Below are 18,661 nucleotides of genomic sequence, written 5' to 3'. Positions count from 1 at the left end.
GTTGATGACTTCTGTTGGAATCTGACGACATCCATCTTGCCATTTCACCCCTAGGTCCCTCGACCTTACTCTTTTTTATGGTAAAACCGGCTTTGAGAAGAATCTGGATGATTTCCTTTCCTTTTTCAAAAACTTCCTCTGCTGTGTTCCCCCATACAATATTGTCATCAATGTATTATATGTGTTCTGGAGCCTTACCCTTCTCTAGTGTAGCCTGAATCAGTCCCTGGCAGATGGTGGGACTGTGTCTCCACCCCTGGGGCAGTCAGTTCCAGGTGTACTACACTCCCCTCCAGGTGAAAGCGAACTGCAACCTGCACTCTGCTGCTAAGGGGATGGAGAAGAACACATTTGCAATATCAGTGGTGGCGTACTACTTCGCTGCCTTGGACTCCCATTCGTACTGGAGCTCCAACGTCTGACACAGTGGCACTCAATGGCTGGGTAACTTCATGCAAGCCATGATAGTCCACAGTTAGTCTCCGTTCTCCATCAGATTTATGTACCAGCCAAATGGGGCTATTGAAGGGTGAGTGGGTCTTGCTGACCACCCCTTGGCTCTCCAGCTCTTGGATCATCTTATGGATAGGAATCACAGAGTCTTGGTTCATTCGGTATTGTTGTCTATGTACTGTTGTAGTGGCCGTGGGCACTTGTTGATCCTTGACTTGCAACAATCCCACAATGGAAGGATCTTCTGAGAGGCCAGGCAGGGTAGATAATTGTTTAAATTTCTCTGTAGCCACTGTGGCTACACCAAAAGCCCATCGATACCCCTTTGGATCTTTGAAGTATCCTCTCCTGAGGTAATCAATGCCAAGGATGCAAGGGGCCTCTGGACCAGTCACAATGGGGTGCTTTTCCCATTTGTCCCCTGTTAAACTTACTTCAGCCTCTAGCACTGGTAATTCTTGACTTCTTCCTGTTACTCCAGAAATCCAGATGGGCTCTGTGCTTTTATGCCTTGATGGCATCAAGGTGAACTGTGCACCAGTGTCTACTAGAGCTCAATATCTCTGCGGATCCGATGTGCCAGGCCATCGAACTCACACAGTCCAGTAAACCCTATTGTCCCTTTCCTTCTCCTGGCTGAAGGCAGGGCCCCTCTATTGTTCCTGGTGAGAGTATTCACTGTCTGACCTTTGCATTGCCCAGTCAGAGGTCCCCTCATCGGAGTCTCAGGAATTGATCTCAGTCTTTCTGCATCTCAGAGGTCACTGATTTCTTTCCGGGACCTCTGCATCAACTCCGTGGATGGCCTTCTTACTATCTCTCTTCCCTCTTAATTCTCTTACCTGGGCTTCAAGTTTATAGGTAAGTTCACCATCCCACTTCTTCATGTCTTCCCCTTGGTCATGCAGAAAGAACCATAGTTCACCATGTGGCCTGCTCTTGGGGCTTCCTTTCCTTCTGAGTGGGACAGAAGGAGACCGAGACCGATCTCTTGGGCTCTCTCTGCGGTGGTTCTCACATTCAGGGCACTTGTAAGGCCTCTCACTTGTAGGTGCGCCGGTGGAGGAGATCAGAACTGTCTCTGGAATCTAATTTGCTGACCTGTGGGAGTGAGGAGGCTTCTATACCTTCTTCTATACTCCATATCCAGGCAGACACCATGTCCACAGATGGTTCATCCATCCTCGGATGGTATATTGTCACCAGGCAGTTAACATATGATGTGGAGGCACCTTTCGCCACATGGGCAGCATGCAAGGGACATCCTCTGGATTCCTGAAGAGAGGATCGTATGTGCCATTGCAAAGGATTTCCAGCATTGCCAATTCCCACAGGTACTGGATGCCTCCATCTGCAGTAGTCCACTTTCTTGGGGAGCTCATTAGATCTTCCTTGAACGGGTACCTTTCTCTCACACTTGAGAGGAGCTGAACCCAAAGACTGCAAATGCCTCTCTCCTTTCCAATTTCTTTTTCCATTTCACAATCTCTGGCAATAGATCCTAGTTGCTGTGCTTCATGACCTTCTAACAGGTGACTACTAACCCCATTATCCCAGCAGCGGAGCAACCAGGTAAGAATTCGTTCACCAGACTGATGGCTGTAATCTCTCTGCAAGTCCCGAAGTTCTGATGGGCTCAGGGACTGGGTAACTTCGCTTTCCTGTCTGATTTCCTCTCTGCTTCTCTCACGTGGAACTGCTTCCGCTTCCTCTAGTGAATCACTGGCTATTTGTCCTGCCTCCCTGTGATAGTTGCAGTCTAGGCCTTCCTGGAGACAAACTTGTAACCAGGAAGGAACTAGGGAAGTGAGCAAGGAAGTATTCCATGCTATTCCTTTACGTAACATGAAGTATAAATAAGCTGGTCAGAGAGACCTCCCTCTCTCTTCTTCCGGCGAGGTTTGGGAATGGTAGGTCCCTGTCTCAGCCTTGCTTATCTGGAACTGAGGTCTGCAACGACTGCTGTTGTCTACCATGTGTGAGGGGAGAGTGCTGGGCCACGTCCAGTTGTCCCACTTTTCTCAAGGGAAGTGGTGAGATTTCGCTAGTTCTTTATTATGTTACCGAGTTTTTGGATTGTGCATACCTGTTTTGGTTTTGTCCATTTTTGTCCTTTTTCCTTTTTTCCCTTCCCTTCTTTCCCTTTTGGGAGCGATTTGGGGTTCCTGTGTTCATATGTACATAGCACCTTAATTGTATATCTGTAATATATGTAAAAAATATATATATCTTATATAGCTTTCGCTATTCCATTTTTTTCCTTCTCTCTCTTCTGGGAGCTTTTCTTCTGTAGTCTGTGGGGTTTGGCGGGAAGCCAACTACAACCGGCTACACTCCCCTTCTTCTCTTGGAGGTGCGGGCAGGGTAGATCTTTCTCCTTCTTCCTTCCTTACTAGTCTCCAAGGTAGACCTGTAGGTCCTGTAGATCTCCTTACCCATGTCTTCCTTTTCACTACAGGGGCAATAATGACTTCAGATGTCGTAGTTTGGGTCCCTGTCTCAGTCACAGTCTTTTTAGAGTATTGAACTGCAGCTTGATAAGCACAGGACAGGCCCCAGTACAGGACAAGAAGTTGCTGGTTTTGACCAGGGTATGCAAGGCATCCTTCCATTAGACGTGTCAGTTTGTTGGGTTTGAATACTTGTTCTGATGTGAAGTCCCAGGCAATGGGGGGTGTTAAACACCCTAAGAACCTGTCTAAATTCATCCACATTCCCTGCCACGCAGGAACTGGACCCTTTAAGGCACATCCCAGTAAGTTCTCTCTCGAAGTTTGTTTTGTCCTGCAACAAGGCAACAAAGACAATACTACATTCCCCAATCCCCATAACGTTATCATAGTGTTGGTTATAAGCAGTCCCATGGTCAGACAGCTCAAGTAATGGTTAGTAAAGATCATTGGTACTTTCATTGCAAAGCCATCTATGTCAAAATTAAGGGAAAGAAAGTTGCATCCATCCCCCTGGAGGTCCTTCAAAGGGTAAGTCCCACATCCCAGAAAGACTGTTAGTAAAAGTACGGGTATAAATACTAAAGTTGGGCGTAAGGCCATGTTTTATATTAGTATGTTCCCAAGTTAGCAAAAACGAAAAGATAAGAGAGGCAGTGTTTATATAAACAACCTTTCTTGGCAGTGTTCCCGGCTTTCGGCACCAATTTTGTTATTGGTACTTTGGCTGAATGCCTGGTGTCCACTGAGACTCCGCCCAAACCCCCCCCCCCAGAGGGAGAAGAAGGAGGGAAGGGGGGGAGAAGAAAAAAACTTGCAAAACCAAGGTTGCTAAGAAAGGTGGTTTTATATTTACGCAGAGAAGAAAAAAAACTATAAGCACTATACACACAGGGAAAACTAACAATAAAGACTACTTCCCCATGAAAGGTGTTTTCCTCCTCCGAAAACAGATGTCTATCCCGCGCAACCATCCCGGAAGAGAAGAGAGGGAGTTGTTTCTTTCTTGTTTCTTTATATCTGAGTTGACGTAACATGGTATTGTGGTTTGGGACCCCCAAAAATCCAATTTACAATTTACAATTTACCTCAACACAGAAGAGAAGTTTTCAGACAGGCACACCTCAGCATGGGGGAAGGGAATTATATTGCAATTATATTGCAATTTATTACTTACACAATAAATACTACAGAAACTAAAAAACAAATAAATACACAGTATTAATATAATCTCTACCACCCCTGGACCATCCCACATCAATTCAGGAGAAGTTTTCAGGGCGATAGTTAAAAGTCTCTGTCTCATTGGGGTATCAGGGAAGGGGTCTTCTTGCACCCCCACCAGCCCTCAACTTCTGCTGAGGTCTCCTCCTGGACTACAAGGGAACACTTGCTTTACCAGGTCTTCATCACGAACGTCCAGGGAGTCAGCTTGTGAGTTCTTTCCCCCTGGTTCGTGACGATTCCTCCCAGGGAGTAAGATGTTCGCTCTTCCTCTCCAGGTTGCAGAGTTTCTGGGTCTTTCTCAGTCTTTTTACCCCAAATAGTTTTCACCAAAAGTCTTTACCCAGAAAAGACCCAGTGTTTTGTCTTCTCTCTGTTTTAGCTGCAGCATCAGCTCGACTTACCACGTGGCAAGGGGGCCATCCCCCGCATTCCTTGTCCTTTGGTTTTCGGCTGCCCTTGTCCAAACCTCACGTAGAGCACCTCTGAGCCTCTTGGTCTGTCTCCCATTTCTTCAGCCTCAGCTCAAGGTCGCACCCTCTCCCCCGCCATTATGGGGGGGAAAGAGAGTAGCAGCAAGGCTGTTTCAGTCTCTCTCCTCTGCCTGGAGTTCTTCCAACTCTGCATAATCGCAGCTGCTTCTCTGGGCTCCAGACCATCCCTCAGTCCGTCTGTGGCTTGGCTCCAATACTGAGCCTGCCTGCCAGGGGGACTAGCTAGCTCCAACCCCCCTGGTTGGCCTCCAAGTCCATGTCACCGCCTCTCCTGGGAAGTGGGGGGGGAAAAGCCCCCGAGCCTTTTGGTCACAGGCACCCGGTCCAGTTATAATACTGTCCCGGGCTCCCCGCAGCCTGACCGGGGGAGGAAGAGGGCCCGGCCCTCCACAAGGGGCCAGCAGGCCTCCCTTCTCTCACCTCATGGTTCCAAATCTCTCTCTCACACCCTGCCAACAACTTCCGGCTGTTGTATTATCTAATTTCACAGGGGCGAAAAACAGCTCCGATTGGCCCCTCACCAGAAACTCAGTTAGGACCAACCACTTCCAGCCCTCCGGGGGGGAGAGGGCGGTTTAACCCATGACACATGGTATGGAATACCTTATTGGTAAAATATACATCAGGTGACCTACCCTAGTTCCGTTTCCCTCCCAGGGAGGGTTACAAACCCACTACAACAAGGTGGTAAAAAGATTTTTGTGGAGACAGCAAGTCTAGTTAATTAAAAGATAGTATAAGACTATCAGGTGGTATATGTAAACAAGCTTTCCTTGTCTGTGTTTAAATTCCATGGTTTCTGGCTAAGATGATTTCTTATCTCTGCAGTGTCATCTGCCCCAACAGGAAATGAGACCTTAGATGGAATAGAGAGTCCTCTTTTCCCGGACTTAATGCAAATTTAAAAATAAATTGAGACTCGTGAGGAATGAAGTCAAAACAAAGTAACAATGTTTACTGAAAACCAAAAGGCAAAACCCAAAAACAAACTACAAACACACAATACAGAGAGAGAATATCACCCAGAAAAGTCTCTTTGTCCACTGCTGTGTTGCTGAACCAGTTACTGCGATTTCCTTTCCTGCAGCCAGAAGGTGGAGCTGGCAGGCTTTCTTGTCAGTGGGCTCCCAGCAGCAGCAGTGGTAATGGCAGCCACCACTTGATAGTGGTGGGCATAGGCAGGGGACTCCCCTGCAGGCACAGGCAATCAGTGGAGCAGGGCTGCAATGGGACAAACTCTCGACCTGGTCCAGCTGTCGCAGTGATCGACCCCACCTCTCGGCAGCTGGAACCGGCTCCAGCAGCTCAGCAGGGGGCGGTTGCAAGGGACAGGGACATCTCCCCTGCCCCCCGATCTCACGGTGGCAAACACCTTAAAGTGTGGCCCCCTGCCCCTCTCTGGCCGGTCCCGATGCTGGCCATGTGGCAGATCATGGTGCCGTTTTCAGCACTTGCCCCCTTACGGTGGTATGGAAAAATTACAAGGGACGACTTTAAACCTATAACAATAATACCGCTTATAAATGAGGTCAAGTTGCCTTTCTTCTTGGTAATATACATTCCAAGTCAGTTGAATGTCCAAGATGGTTCTCCATTACCACATCCATTCCTTGCCATAGGACAAAGTCTGTTTGCTCTGACTGGAAACTGTGCTGAACTCTTTTGCTTTGGACCGCTGGCAAGTAAGTCTTATACTCAAAACTAAAAGGAAAATTTGAATACATTCTCTTTTTTTTTGCTTTTTTAATTTGAATTTGAAGAAGATGCTGTCCCAATTTCATTCCTTTTTGATTCAGAAGTTTTATGTATTGTAAGCACAACAGGTGCATGTGTGGAACCAACAAGTACAACTCCATTTTCTTCCTATTAATCAATGGAAAGTGGGAACTTCTGTCCTTTTGCTATGCTATGCTGCATTTCCCACTTTTTCTTCCTTTCTTCTTTGCCATAATAGTAATTTCAGTTCAAAAGAGTAAGGGCATTCGAAAAGTTGTTGCTTCAAAGAAATTACCTTAGAGAACACTGACATCAGGGGTCTTCAGTTATAGACAGCCTGTGATGGCTGTTCCTGCCTGAAGATCATACTCACTATGTGTTCTTCTGTCTGCTTCCATCTGACCCACTTTAATTCAGTTGGACATGTCACGTCTTTTAGACTGTAAATTATTTTGAATGCCAATGACTGTGGCTTACTGATTTTTTTTACAACATCTATCAGTGTGTGAAAGAAAAAAATCATAGAATCATAGAATACCAGGTTGGAAGGGACATCAAGGATCATCTGGTCCAACCTTTCTTGCAAAAGCACAGTTCCAGCATCCTGCCCAGTTGAATCTTAAAATTGTTCAGTGTTGGGGAATCCACCACTTCCCTGGGGAGATTATTCCAATCGCTGATTTTTCTCATTGCGAATAATTTTCCTTTTGTGTTCAGTTGGAATCTCCCCAGGAGTAACTTGTACTCATCACTTTCTTCTTTTCCATGTGACTCCTTATAAAAGGAAGTCTCCATCTTCTTTGAAACCACCCGTTAAATACTGGAACACAGTGATAAAGTCTCCCCTAAACCTTCTTTTCTCAAGGCTGAACAAACCCAGTTCTCTCAGCCTTTCAGCCTTTCATGGCAGTCTTCACAGTCCTTGGATCATCTTTGCGGCCCTTCTCTGTACCCTCTTCATCCTGTCTACATTCTACTTGCATAGCAGGGACCAAAACTGAACACAGTATTGCAGGTGAGGCCTAACACAGTATTGCAGGTGAGGCCTAACAAGCACTGAGTAGAGTGACTTTACCTCTTCTGGTGATGCCCTTGTTGATGCAACCCAGCATTCTGTTGGTTTTCTTTGCTGCAGCAGCATACTGTTGACTCATATTGAACTTGTTGTCCACCTGGATCTCCAGGTCCCTTTCCACTATGAGTAATCTAAGACAAACTATGATACAATCTCAATAGCATCTGAACAGCTGTGGTGGTATCATTCTCCTTCTCTACCCCTCCACCTTCAGTAGTGAAACTGGGTGAAGCCTGAGAAATGTCAGAGTTATGTAGTGAGTTGCCAAAAGGTTTCAGGGTTGTTTGATGATAGCAAAAGGAACAATGAAAGCTGAGAATCTTGCATTCTGTTCCAGGCTGTGTTTGAAAGGGTCTGCTCTAGCATTTGCAAACCCTTTCTGTTTATTTCCTGCAGTATGTTTGTGCTGGTTTAAAGGTAAACCGGCAGGGGAAATGAACCCAACTCAAAAGAGAGATTATAAGTCAGAATAACAATTTATTAAAATAATACAATAAATACAATTATACAGACAAACAGTTGGTTTTAACCCACAAAACCCAAATGTATAACCCAGCACCCTGGGGCATGAACAGTGGTGTTCGTTGGGCCCCCTGAGTCCAAAGTAAAAGGAGAGGGAAAACCTGTTGGTGAGAGTGCTGTTGCAGTCGGGGCGAGAGTCATGATTGCAGTCCAGTTGAAAAGTGGTGGTTGCAGTCCAGTCGAGAGTGGTGGTTGCAGTCTGGTTGAGAGTGGTGGTCACAGTCCTTCTCTGGATCCCACGAGTGATAAAAAAGTCCCAAGACTCCAAGATTATATATATCCTCCGGTTCAGGCAGGAATGCCCAGTACCTCCCTCAGGGCAGGAAGTTCCACAGTGGGTGTGAGGACAGGAGCATCTCCTATCTGCAGGCCTCTTAACACCCAGTTTATAGCCTGAGGAGTCAAGCGTGCTCTGGGCAGCTGGTGTAAATGGTCTATTGATAACAGTTTCTGGGAAATGGCATGGAAGGCTATAGAATACACAGTTTGGGGTTACACCCATACAGTGATGAACTGGTCTCAGCTGTTCTAACTAGGACAATGGTTCATTGAGCCTGTACACAGGGTAGCACTACATCCCATATAACTTGAGCGATTCTACATGCAATGGATAATTTATTTGTGGAGATTGGAAGGCATGTTGTGGAATCGTGGGGAAATGTGGGATGGTTTCTATTTAGCTTGTTCTTGTATTGGGTTTACGTGGTCAGTTTTTTGTAGTGGGGGGGCTACTGGGGTGGCTTCTGTGAGAAGTTTCTAGAAGTTTCCCCCATGTCCAACAGAGCCAATGCCAGCCGGCTCCAAGATGGACCCACCACTGGCCAAGACTGAGCCAATCAGCCATGGTAGTAACACCTTTGTAATCACATATTTAAGAAGGAAAAAAGTTATTGTGAAGATGTAATTGTGCTCAGAGAAGAGAGGGGTGAGAATATGGGAGAGGGATAACTCTGCAGACACTGAGGTCAATGAAGAAGAAGGGGGAGGAGGTGCTCCAGGCACCGGAGCTGAGGTTCCCCTGCAGCCTGTGGTGCAGACCATGGTGAGGCAGCTGTGTCCCTGCAGCCCATGGAGGTCCACAGGGGTGCAGAGATACACCTCCAGCCCATGGGGGAGACCCAAGACAGAGCAGGTAGATACCCGAAAGAAAGCTGTGACCCCATGGGAAGCCCATACTAGAGCAGGCTCCTGGCATGGACCTGAAGACCTGTGGAGAGAGGACCCCATGCTGGAGCAGGTTTCCTGGTAGGACTTGTGGCCCTGTGGGGGACCCATGCTGGAGCAGGCTGTTCCTGAAGGACTGCACTCTGTGGAAACAGACCCACATTGGAGCAGTTCATGAAGAACTGTCTCCTGTGGGATGGACCCCACGCTGGAGCAGGGGAAGGGCTCCTCTCCCTGAGCAGCTCAGAAACAGTGATGCACACCACAACCCCCATTTCCCCATTCCCCATCTCCCTGCGTCCTTGGGGGGGGAGGAGGTAGAATCTGGGAAAGAGTGGGGAAAAGGTTTTTCTAGGATTTGTTTTACTTCTCATTATCCTGCTCTGATTTTGACTGGTAATAAATTCAATTAAAATCCCCAAGTTGAGTCTGTTTTTCCCGTGATGGTAATCGGTGAGTGATCTCTCCCCATCCTTATCTCAACTCATGAATCTTTCATTATATTTTCTTTCCTCTCTCCAGTTGTGGAGGGAAATGATAGAGTGGCTTTGGTGAACACCTCGCATCCAGCCAGGGTCAATCCACCACAGTTCTACTGCAAAATTTATGAGATATTCCATGGAAGTCACTTTATCTACACGTTTTTTATGAACAAGTTAAAAATTGTGTGCCTTATAAGTACATTGTCAAATCCCAAGTCTCTAAATTGTTTACTCAAAATAAGCAGATGCACTAGCTTCATCTGGTTTAAATGTCAGTTACCTATTGTAAGATACAAATATTACCACAGTTGCAACTCATTAGGAGCCTCTAAAGATAATATTTGTGAAACGCACAAGTAATGTAAATAAGTGAAATTCTACTGAAATGTGCATTCTTATTTTTAGGGTTGCTAAAACAAGGGGATTTATGGTTACTGAACCTCTAGTTCAACAAGGGAAAGTCCAAAGTCCTACACCTGGGGATGAATAACCTCATGCACCTGTACCTACTGGGAGCTGAATTGGTGGAAAGCAGTTCAGCAGAAAGCAGCAGAAAAGGTCCTGGAGGTCCTGGTGAACACCAAGTTGAACATGAGCCAGCAATGCACCCTTGTGGTAAAGAATCACAGAATCATTTATGTTGGAAAAAACCTCTGGGATCATAGAGCCCAACCTTTGACTGATCACCACCTTGTCAACTAGACCATGGCATTAAATGTCACGTCCAGTCATTTCTTGAACACCTCCAGGAATGATGACTCCACCACCTCCCTGGACAGTCCATTCCAATGTTTAACAGCCCCTTGCCATGAAGAAATTCCTCCTGATGTCCAATCTGAACCTTCCCTGGTGCAGCTTGAGGGTATGTCCTCTTGTCCTGTCACTAGTTGCCTGGGAGAAGAGGCTGACCCTCACCTCACTACAGTCTCCTTTCAGGTAGTTGTAGAGAGTGAGAAGGTCATCCCTGAGCCTCCTTTTCTCCAGGCTAAACAACCCCAGCTCCCTCAGCTGCTCCTACCAAAGAAGACCAATACTAACCTGGGCTGCATTAGGAGGAGTGTTGCCAGCAGGTTGTGGTCTGAACAGTAATGAAGTCTGACAACACGTTATAAAACAAAGCTTTATTGAGACAGAAGAAAGATGAGCAATGAGTGTGGTGAGTTAACCTTGACTGGCCTTCAGGTGCCCACCAAGCTGCTCTATCACTCACCTCAGTGGGACAGGCAGAGTAGAAAATCAGATTAAAAACTCATGAGTCAAGATGGGGAAAGTTAACTCTATCTGAGACAGATCCAATACAATGACACACCCATACGGTGACTTACCACATCACAGATAGTAATCATGTGATTGTAAGTGTTGCCATGGTTCTGGTGGACTGCTAGGAACATTTGATGTCCAAGTCACGCAGAAGCAACTGCCAATTGTGTAAATGCCTTTCTAATGGGGGTGAGAGTCACAACACCCATTGGGTCTACCTATTTGAGTGATTCAAACTTTACATGGAATGTGGATGGGACCCTGCCTACACTTCCAAGGTCAAGGGGCAGGGTGTCAGGGGGCAGGATGCTGAAAGTCTGTCTAGGCCTGTGTCCAGGCCATGGTCAAGTGGCAGTCTGTCACAGGTGGACAGAGATATCCTTCCCCTCTACTAAGCACTGGTGAGGCCACGTCTGGAGTCCTGTGTCCAGCTGAATGTTTATGGGCAAGAATCGGGGGAAGGCCAACAAGGCAGATATCCTGGTGGGAGATTGTTACAGACCATCCAACTAGGATGAAGAGGCAGATGAAATATTCTATAAGCAGATGGGAGAAGTCTCGTGATTGCTGGCCCTTGTTCTCAGGGGAGACTTCAACTTACCAGATGTCTACTGGAAATACAACACAGCAGAGAGAGAACAGTCTAGGAGGTTCCTGGAGTGTGTGGAAGATAACTTCCTGACACAGCTGGTAAGCAAGCCAACAAGGGGAGGTGCCCCACTGGACCTGTTGTTTGTGAACAGACAAGGACTGGTGGGCGATTTGATGGTCAGACGCCATGTTGGGCAAAGCAATCACGAAATTATGAGTTTTTAATTCTCAGAGAAGTAAGGAGAGGCATCAGCAGAACTGCCACAATGGACTTCTGAAGGGCACACTTTGGCCTGTTTAGAAGACTCCCTTGGGAGACAGTCCTGAAGGGCAAAAGAGTCCAGGAAGGCTGGACGTGCTTTAAGAAGGAAATCTTAAAGTTATAGGAGCAGACCGTCCCCATGTGCCGAAAGATGAGCTGGTAGGGAAGAAGACCGATCTGGAAGAACAGAACTTTGGCTGGAACTCAGGGAGAAAAGGAGAGTTTATCACTTCTGGAAAAAGGGGCAGGCAACTCGGGAGGACTACAAAGATGTTGTGAGGTTATGCAGGGAGAAAATAAGAAGGGCCAAAGCCCAACTAGAACTTAATCTGACCACTGCTGTAAAAGACAACAAAAAGTGTTTCTACAAATACATCAACAACAAAAGCAGGGACAAGGAGAATCTCCATCCTTTATTGGATGTGAGGGGAAACATAGTGACAAAGGATGAGGAAAAGGCTGAGGTACTTAATGCCTTCTTTGCCCACCTCCAGGTTGTAAGAAAGAGATGGGGAGCAGAATGGTCTCCATAATCCAGGAGGGAATGATCAGCAACCTGCTATAGGATCCACCCAGGAGTACTGAGGGAGCTGAAGGGGGAGCTCACCAAGTCACCTTCAATCATTTACCAGCAGTCCTGGTCAACCGGGGAGGTCCCAGGTGACTGGAATTTAGCAAACGTGGTGCCTATCTACAAGAAGAGTTGAAAGTAGAATCTGGGGAACAAAAGGCCTGTCAGCCTGACCTCAGTGCTGGGGAAGGTCATGGAGTACATCATCTTGAATGCCATCATGTGACATGCAGGAGAATCAGGGGATCAGGTCCAGACAGCATGAGTTTAGGAAAGGCAGGTCCTGCTTGACTAACCTCATCTTCTATGACAAAGTGACCTGCTTAGTGCAAGAAGGAATGACTGTGGGTGTTATCTACCTAGACTTTAGTAAAGCATTTGACACCCTTGCCCACAGGATTCTTCTGGAGAAACTGGCTTCACATAGTGTGGATGAGCGTACTCTTTGCTGGGTAAAAAACTGGCTGGATGGCTGGGCCCAGAGTGGTGGTGAATTGAGTTACATCCAGTTTAAAGATGGTTACAAATGCTGTTCTCCAGGGCTCAGTATTGGGGCCAGTTCTATTTAGTATCTTCATCAATGACCTGGACAAAGGGATCAATGCACCCTTAGCAGGTTTGCAGACAACACCAAGTTGGGTAGGAATGTTGATCTGATTGAGGGTAGAAAGGCTCTGCAGAGGGATCTGGACATGTTGGATTGATGGTCCAAGGCCAATTGTATGAGGTTCAACAAGGCCAAGTGCCTCGTCCTGCACTTGGGTCACAACAACCTCCTGCAGTGCTAGTCTTGGGGGAGATAGGCTGAAAAACTGACTGGTGGAAAAGGACCTGGGGGTGCTGGTTGACAGCAGCTGAACATGAGCCAGCAGTGTGCCCCGTTGGTCAAGAAGGCATCCTGGCCTGTATTAAAAATAGTGTGGCCAGCAAGGACTAGGAAAGTGATTGTCTCCCTGTACTCAGCACTGGTGAGGCTGCACCTTGAGTACTGGGTTCAGTTTTGGGCCCCTCATTACAAGAAAGACATTGAGGTGCTGGAGCATATCCAGAGAAGGGCAAGGAAGCTGGTGAAGGGTCTGGAGCACAGGTGTTAGGAGGAGTGGCTGAGGGAACTGGGGTTGTTTAGCCTGGATAAAAGGAGACTGAGGGGAGACCTTATTGCTCTTCACAACTACCTGAAAGGAGGTTATAGTAAAGTGGGCGTCAGACTCTTTTCCCAGGTAACAATTAACAGGATGATAGGAAATGGCTCAAAGTTGCGCTAGGGGAGGTTTAGATTAGATATTAGGAAAAATTCCTTCACAGAATGGGTTTTCAAGCATTGGAACAGGTTGCCCAGGGAAGTGGTGGAGTCACCATCCCTGGAAATGTTGAGAAAATGTGTGAATATGGCACTTGAGGACATGGTTTAGTGCTGAACATGGTGGTGTGTCATGGTTTGAGATAGCCCCAAAATCCAATTCCCTAACTCCATTCCCCCTCCCACATCTCAACCCAATGTGAGATGGGTTTTTCCAGACAAAACACAACCAGACTCAGAATGGGGGAAAGGGAATATATTACAATGACTGTACAAATAAATACTATAACACATTATACACACGATCACAACTATCTCTACCATGACATATAGTATTTACAATGGATCAGATCTCTTCTCCCCTCCAAATAAAAGTCCAGGAGGGAAAGAAGGACAGATCCCTTCCACATTTAGGGCAGCAGTTCCTCTTCTGTCTTCCATGCAGCAGTAACTGGATTGCTGTAGCTGGATCTCTTTTCAATACACACAAGGGGGTCTCCAAGCCCCTCGACTCTCCTTCGGTCCAAGCGAAGGCCTCACCTGTGGACTGCCAGCAGGGACAAGACTCACATCACCACAGGTATATCACGAAATGCAGGGGCATCTTCGTGAAAGTCCCTTCCTCAGGGGATTCACCCCTGAGTCAGAACATCTTGGGCAGCATTCAGTTGCAAGCCTTTGCCTCAAGAGTTCTACCAGAGCTCCTGTGCTCTGTCTCAGGCTGCCAGGCTTGTCAGCAGCAGCGAGGGGGGTCAAGGTCAACTCCCCCCGCATTACATCTGGCCGTCCCGGTCCAGCTCCGGGACGTCTTTTGAGCTTCTCAGCTCCTCTCTCTCTCCAGTGCTGCATGTCCAAAACTCTTCTCCAAAATAGGAGTCCATCTCCCTCTTTTTCTCAGAGGGATCAAAGGAGTTTGGGGGGGGGTCTGGTATCAGTTCTTACCCCCAAAAAACTCTGTCTCTCAGCTACTGGCTCTCTTTTTCCTGGCTCTCCTTCCAGGAGTCCTGTCTGTGGTGCTGCATGTTGTTTCTGCTGCTTCTCCGGTTCAGGTCTTATCAGTTGGCTTTTAACCATAACCTCTGGACGCTACCACCGCTTCTGATTTGTCTCTGCTCACTCACGATGGAAAACATCCCCCAGCTCACAACTACAGACACATAGTCCAGCTTAACACTGTTCCAAGTCTCTGTAGCCCCCAACTGGGGCTGGGGGGGGCAGAGGCCCCCCAGAGGGCTCCTGCCCTCTCCTCGTGGCTCCTACAACATGGCCACTTCTCCTACTCCCAAACTACAACTCTTCTCTTCCGGTCTGGTTGTGGTATGTTTACATTTCGCAGGAGTGCCCATTGGACAAAACTTCAAAACTTCCAGGGGTTTCCATCCCTTGGGGTTTTACCATTTTCTTAGCCTCTGGGGGAAAACAAGATTCAAACCACTACATGGTGGCACTAGTTTGATGTTTGGACTTGATGATCGTAGAGGTCTTTTCCAACCTTAAAGATTCTCTGATTCTGTAATTCTGTGATATCCTGAACAGAGTTCAAAGAAGGACCACAAGGATGTTTTTAAGGGAGTGGAGCATCTCTCCTATGAGGAAAGCCTGAGACACCTGGAACTGTTTAGCCCAGAGAAGAGAAGGCTCAGGGGTTCTTTGTGCTTTTAGTTATACATGCCACAAACCTTTCTTAATATGATCTTCCAACTTTTTCTTTCTGTTTTTAGTCCTCTTGTTCGCCATCAGAGAGCAAGAAGAGATCGTCTGTCTCGACACAATTCTGTTAGCCAAGATGAAAACTATCACCATCTCTCCTATGAACAGCAGCAAGCAATAGAAGAGCCCCAAGCCTTTAACCCTCCAAATATATCCCATCATATTTTTCACCCAACTGGTCACTCGCCACAGCAGAACACAGTGGTGGTTGACATTCATGATCAGGTAAGAGTGTGTTGAGAACATGTATGCGAATATCTTAAATTCTGTGTATTCTTCTCCAAATAGAGCAAATGTGTGAATTCTCCTTGACAAATTAGTTGGCAATGGAGGTCACATAACACTAACTCCTATAAACCCTCTTGTATAGAGTATTATTTCTTTTTTTCTTTTGAGTAGTATCAGTGTATGGAGAGCTGCAGCATTTAGTGAAAACTTTGATACATTTTTTACTTAAGAAAAAAGTAAAAAACTAGACTCTCATGGAGAATAGTGAAAGCCAACAGTCTCAGTGTGTGTTGGCATAGTTGTGAAGATCTCTGCATCCCACCTTTGAAATGTGACTCTTCTGCTTCTGAAGTTAATTTAGTTTAAGATATAATGCGGTAATAATATCTTTAGAATCATAGAATATCCTGAGGTGGAAGGGACCCACGAGGTTCGTCGAGGTCCAATTCATGGACCTGCACAGGACAAACCCAAGAATCACACCATGTGCCTGAGAGTCTTGTACAAATGCTTCTTGAACTCTGTCAGGCTTGGAGCTGTGACCACTTCCCTGAGGAGCCTGTTCCAGTGCCCAAGCACTCTCTGGGTGAAGAATTTTCCAAATATCCAACCTAAACGAAACCTCCCCTGACACAGCTTCATGCCGTTCCCTTGGGGCCTATCACTGGTCACCAGAGAGAAGAGATCAGTGCCTGACCCTCCACTTCCTCTCGTGAGGAAGCTGTAGACTACAATGAGATCTCCCCTCAGTCTCCTCCAGGCTGAACAGACCAAGTGACCTCAGCCACTCCTCATAGGGCTTCCCCTCTAGACCCTTCACCATCTTCGCTGCCCACCTTTGGATACTCTCTAATAGCTTTATATCTTTCTTATATTGTGGTACGGGGGCCCCCTGGTGGTCTAGTGGTTAGGATGCGGCGCTTTCACCGCCGCGGCCCGGGTTCGATTCCCGGTCAGGGTAGTCCTCCGGGCAGATGGAGCTCGTCAGCCCTGTAAGGCCATCCATCTAAGAGAAGGTCACTCTAAACAAACCTACGTCCTGAGGACCTCACTGCCACCGTCCAAGCTTGCTCGGCCCCGGCAGATGAACCTTAGGATTAAAGGGTGGGCTCAGTTCAGCGCACACTGTGTCTCACCTAAAAAATCCACTGCGCAGGCTCGAAGGGTAAAGACCTTTCCCAAATCTTTGTTCGCGAAGACTGGCCATACATATACATATTGTGGTACCCAAAACTGCATACAGTACTTGAGGTGAAGCCGCAGCAGCACAGAGTAGCGTGGTACAATCCCCTCCCTTGACCGGCTGGCGATGCTGTACCTGATGCCCCCCAGGACACGGTTGGCCCTCCTGGCTGCCAGGGCACACTGCTGACACATTCAACTTGCCATCGACCAAGACCCTCAGGTCCCCTTCCATGGCACTGCTCTCCAGCATCTCATTCCCCAGTCTGTCCATACATCCAGGGTTGCCCCATCCCAGGCGCAGAATCTGGCACTTGTCTTTGTTAAACTCCATGTGGTTGGTGATTGTCCAGCCCTCTAATTTATTAAAGTCTCTCTGCAGGGCCTCTGTCTTTGAGGGAGTCAACAGCTCCTCCCAATTTAGTGTCACCAGCAAACTTATTTAGTATACCTTTGAGTCCTGCATCCAAGTTGTTTATGAAGATGTTAAAGAGCACTGTCCCTAAAATGGAGCCCTGTGGAACCCCACTAGTGACTGTTTGCCAGCCTGATGTAACCTCATTTACTATAATCCTTTACTATAATCCTTTGTGCCTGTTGCACTCTGGATTTTAAGCTATAAGCTGCCCAGAGCAGTTACATTTTATTTAAGACTTTTTAAAAGCCTTTTGGTTCGTTATAACCTTGAATTCACATCTGGAGAAAGAGTCACACACTCTTCTCTAAAAGAAATTCTTTTAATTTAGTGAGAAAAATAAGATATTTTGGCAAAAGGTTTTACAGGAGTAAAATCCAACCAAGAAAAAATATTTCACTAAAACACCCAGCACAAAGACTCAGTTCACAGAAAACACCTGTTGCAAACAGTCAATACACCAGCTTTAGTAAAACACAATTAATTGGTTTTAAGTTACCCACAAGAGAAGGAAAAGAGTAAAAGAAGAAAACAGATTAAAAGGGTAAAGAAAGAGAGAAGAGAGAGGAAAGGAAAAATGGTTACTGACAAGATCTGCTGGTTCACATAGTTCAGGTTGCAGGAGAGAAGAGAGAGAGAGCTCACATGGAGTCTCGTCTATTTATACAGTTCAGTTTTCCCTCCCAGGCAGGATATCCGGTCAGTGCCTTCCAGGCCAGAGTGAGGTGTGCTGTAGCCAGTCACGTGCTCCAGGGGCGTGGTGTGGACGGGCTACCAGGCAGGTCTGCCTTGACTGACAGTCAGGCTACATGGCCTTCAGCTCTGCCATGTGCTTTGCATGGGCTCAGCCATGTTGGCTGCAGGCCTTCCGGCTCTGCCATGTGCTCTCAGCAGACCTTATGTGATAAGGCAGGCCTTACCATGTACCTGCAGGTCTAGGCCCAGTCCTTCCCCACTCTCTCTCACACACACACACACACACACACAGTGAGTTGGTTCCAACCCATATAAATAATTCAGTGAGATTCGGATCCAGTATCTCACAGTGCCCAACCTGTGAGCCAGTTGCTCATCCATCACATGACATGTTTATCCAGCTGTGTGATGGACATTTTGTCCAGAAGGATCCTGTGAGGGACAGTATCAAAAGCTTTACTGAAATCCAAAAAGATTACATCAACTGGCTCCCCTTGATCAAATAGGTGGGTTACCTTGTTGTAAAAGGAAATTAAGTTTGACAAGCAGGACTTTCCCTTCATGAAAGCCCCATGTTGGCTGTGACCGATGACTGCCTTGTCCGTCAGGTGTTTTTCAATACTTCCCACAATAAACTTCTCCATAATTTTAGCAGGCACTGAATTGAGACTGACAGGCCGGTAGTTCCAAGATCATCTTCCTTGCCCTTCTTGAAAATTGGGACAACATTTGCCAGATTCCAATCAACTGGGACCCCTCTGGATTCCCAACACTGTTCAAAAATCATTGAAAGAGGCCTTGGGATGACATCAGCTAGCTCTTTGAGTATTCTCACATGAATCCCATCAGGTCCCATAGACTTATAG

At 46.8% G+C, this 18,661-nt stretch overlaps 1 protein-coding gene and 1 non-coding gene across 2 annotated transcripts in view; both read left to right on the top strand.

Annotated features, from left to right (window-relative positions):
- LOC116780045 (E3 ubiquitin-protein ligase RNF38-like) overlaps positions 1-18,661 on the top strand; it is a 270,494-nt gene that overhangs the window by 98,854 nt on the left and 152,979 nt on the right. Inside the window, exon 3 of the mRNA XM_032674553.1 lies at positions 15,286-15,499. Coding sequence (XP_032530444.1) covers positions 15,286-15,499 — 214 coding nt within the window. The remainder of the gene's footprint in view (positions 1-15,285; positions 15,500-18,661) is intronic.
- Positions 16,392-16,463, top strand: TRNAE-UUC. Its single transcript has one exon. It is a non-coding gene; the product is annotated as a tRNA-Glu (tRNA).

Source organism: Chiroxiphia lanceolata, chromosome W (genome assembly GCF_009829145.1).
Source record: "Chiroxiphia lanceolata isolate bChiLan1 chromosome W, bChiLan1.pri, whole genome shotgun sequence".
Taxonomy (NCBI): Eukaryota; Metazoa; Chordata; class Aves; order Passeriformes; family Pipridae; genus Chiroxiphia; species Chiroxiphia lanceolata.
Note: the sequence above shows the minus strand (reverse complement) of the source record. Positions and strands in the feature narration are given on the sequence as shown.